General features: G+C 35.0%; 1 protein-coding gene across 1 annotated transcript in view; it reads right to left on the bottom strand.

Annotated features, from left to right (window-relative positions):
- LOC117169926 (pre-mRNA 3'-end-processing factor FIP1) overlaps positions 1 to 1,990 on the bottom strand; it is a 46,989-nt gene that overhangs the window by 8,178 nt on the left and 36,821 nt on the right. The window contains exon 3 of the mRNA XM_033356439.1: positions 972 to 1,303. Within this exon, the coding sequence (XP_033212330.1) occupies positions 972 to 1,303 (332 nt within the window). The remainder of the gene's footprint in view (positions 1 to 971; positions 1,304 to 1,990) is intronic.

Raw genomic sequence — 1,990 nt, 5'->3', positions numbered from 1 at the left:
TATCGACCTAAAAGGAGAGTATGTTGGAAAATAAAACCGACTTTGGCCAAAAAAACGTCTCCGTGTTTCATTTTTCAGGGACTTATCAGACTGCCTAGTAGTATAAGTCTAGTACAATTGTATCGAGTTTTATTTGAAAATTTAGGTTATTCCTGGAACTAAGGACAATTGATATATGCATTTAAGGCCATGTGACGAGTGAGTCACGTGACCAAACTCCTACCTTACCACCACTTTTTTTATTTCCCAACATATTTTCACACGAAGCACCACACCGAGTTGAAAATTTGGGATAATAAACTAGAAGCACTAAGAATGGTGGGTCTGGTCCTAAATTTGTATAATTATGAAAAAAGTTTTTTATTGTGAATAATTTTTTTTTGCTTTTTTCATAATTATTAAAATTTAGGACCAAACCCACCTTTCTTAGTGCTCCTTATTTATTATCCTCAATTTTCAATTCAATGTGGCGCTTCGTGTAAAAATAAGTTGGGAAATAAAGAAAGTAGCGGTAATGTAAGAATTTGGTCACGCGACCCACTCGTCACATGGCCTTAATAGATCATAACTGAAACGTAAAGCATATCCATTTTTTTTACCTTTCTACAAGGAAATACGTAAAAATGGTCTGTAAATATTTAAAAAATTAGAGATATACATTGATTTCCCCACAGTTCCATTACCTGTAGTAGGTACTAATATCTAACAGAATAAAAAAAGATCTGCTACAATTTTGCCCTTTCCGAGTAATCCGGGGCGACATAAACCCCCAAGTTTAAACAAATTCCAAGAAGTTTTTAGCGCCTGAAATCTTTTATCCGCCATTTTTGTTGATGAAACTATGATTTCAGATTCGTAACCAGCAACCTCGGAAACCCCCTTATACAAAGTTTAAAAATAAATGTAACAATTTTTAAGCATGCATTCAGGTTAACTGTAAATTAGCTGGAAGAAACGGAATGAATTTATACCTTTCTTTATGTCGATATTGGGAACGTGCTCTATCTCTATCCCGATCTTCATCCCTTGCAACAGATTCTTTTTCTCGGTCTCGATCCTTGACCATAGATTCTTTTTCTCTGTCCCTTTCACGATCTCTCTCTCGATCTCGGTCTCGTCCTGCGGATTCCAAGTCCCGATCACGGTCTCTGTCTCTATCGCGATCCCTTCCCTCTCTTTGATCTCGTAAGGAGACCATAGGAGGCATTGAAACTGGTGGGACCATAGTTGGAATAGATTTGGGACCGCCATCTTTGTCATCGCCACCCGTTAACGGAATAGCCAAATTTGCTGGTTGCCATGGCTGAAATAAAAGTCTTTGAAGTGGTTCCTTAAATATTTGTGAATGAAAATATACCTTAAGGAGGAATGAGCCATACACACCGATCCAGAAGTATGTGACTTTGACATATTTTGGAACATTTTAAAAAGTTATCAACATCTGCAATAAAATATTTTTTATTGTAGAATGGAAGATATGTAGCACGCAGAAACATGTTTTCCCTCCAAAAACGCTATTAATTATTGAATGAAGTTAGATTGTTTATGAGATAAACTTTTTGCAGTCGGTATAAATTACCAAAGAAAGTAAAGTACAATATGATAAAATATAAAAATTCTCATTCAAAGTGATCTGGTTTGACGTTTAAAAGGTTTAAAATAGTTTTAAAATAATAATTAAACAACCAAATTTGCTTTTAGCACTAAAATTGAATTATTTCGAAGCATATGTATTGAATAAGGAAATCGCAACGTTGCATTTCCGTTTCATAAAATTGTGATATTTTTTTTCTTCCAAACCACACTCCGAAAATATAAAAAACTTGGAGAGAACGTTTTAATGGTCAATACCTCCCAATTGAACAGAATCTTATCATTGGAAGTTTGAGGACTTTACTCCTTGGATAGCATCCACGTATAAGCTGATGCTATTTTCAAAGATTTTTGACTCACCACTCTCATTTGTGACAATGTTTGAGGTTACGGTGAG

The sequence above is a fragment of the Belonocnema kinseyi genome, chromosome 1, assembly GCF_010883055.1.
Source record: "Belonocnema kinseyi isolate 2016_QV_RU_SX_M_011 chromosome 1, B_treatae_v1, whole genome shotgun sequence".
Taxonomy (NCBI): domain Eukaryota; kingdom Metazoa; phylum Arthropoda; class Insecta; order Hymenoptera; family Cynipidae; genus Belonocnema; species Belonocnema kinseyi.
Note: the sequence above shows the minus strand (reverse complement) of the source record. Positions and strands in the feature narration are given on the sequence as shown.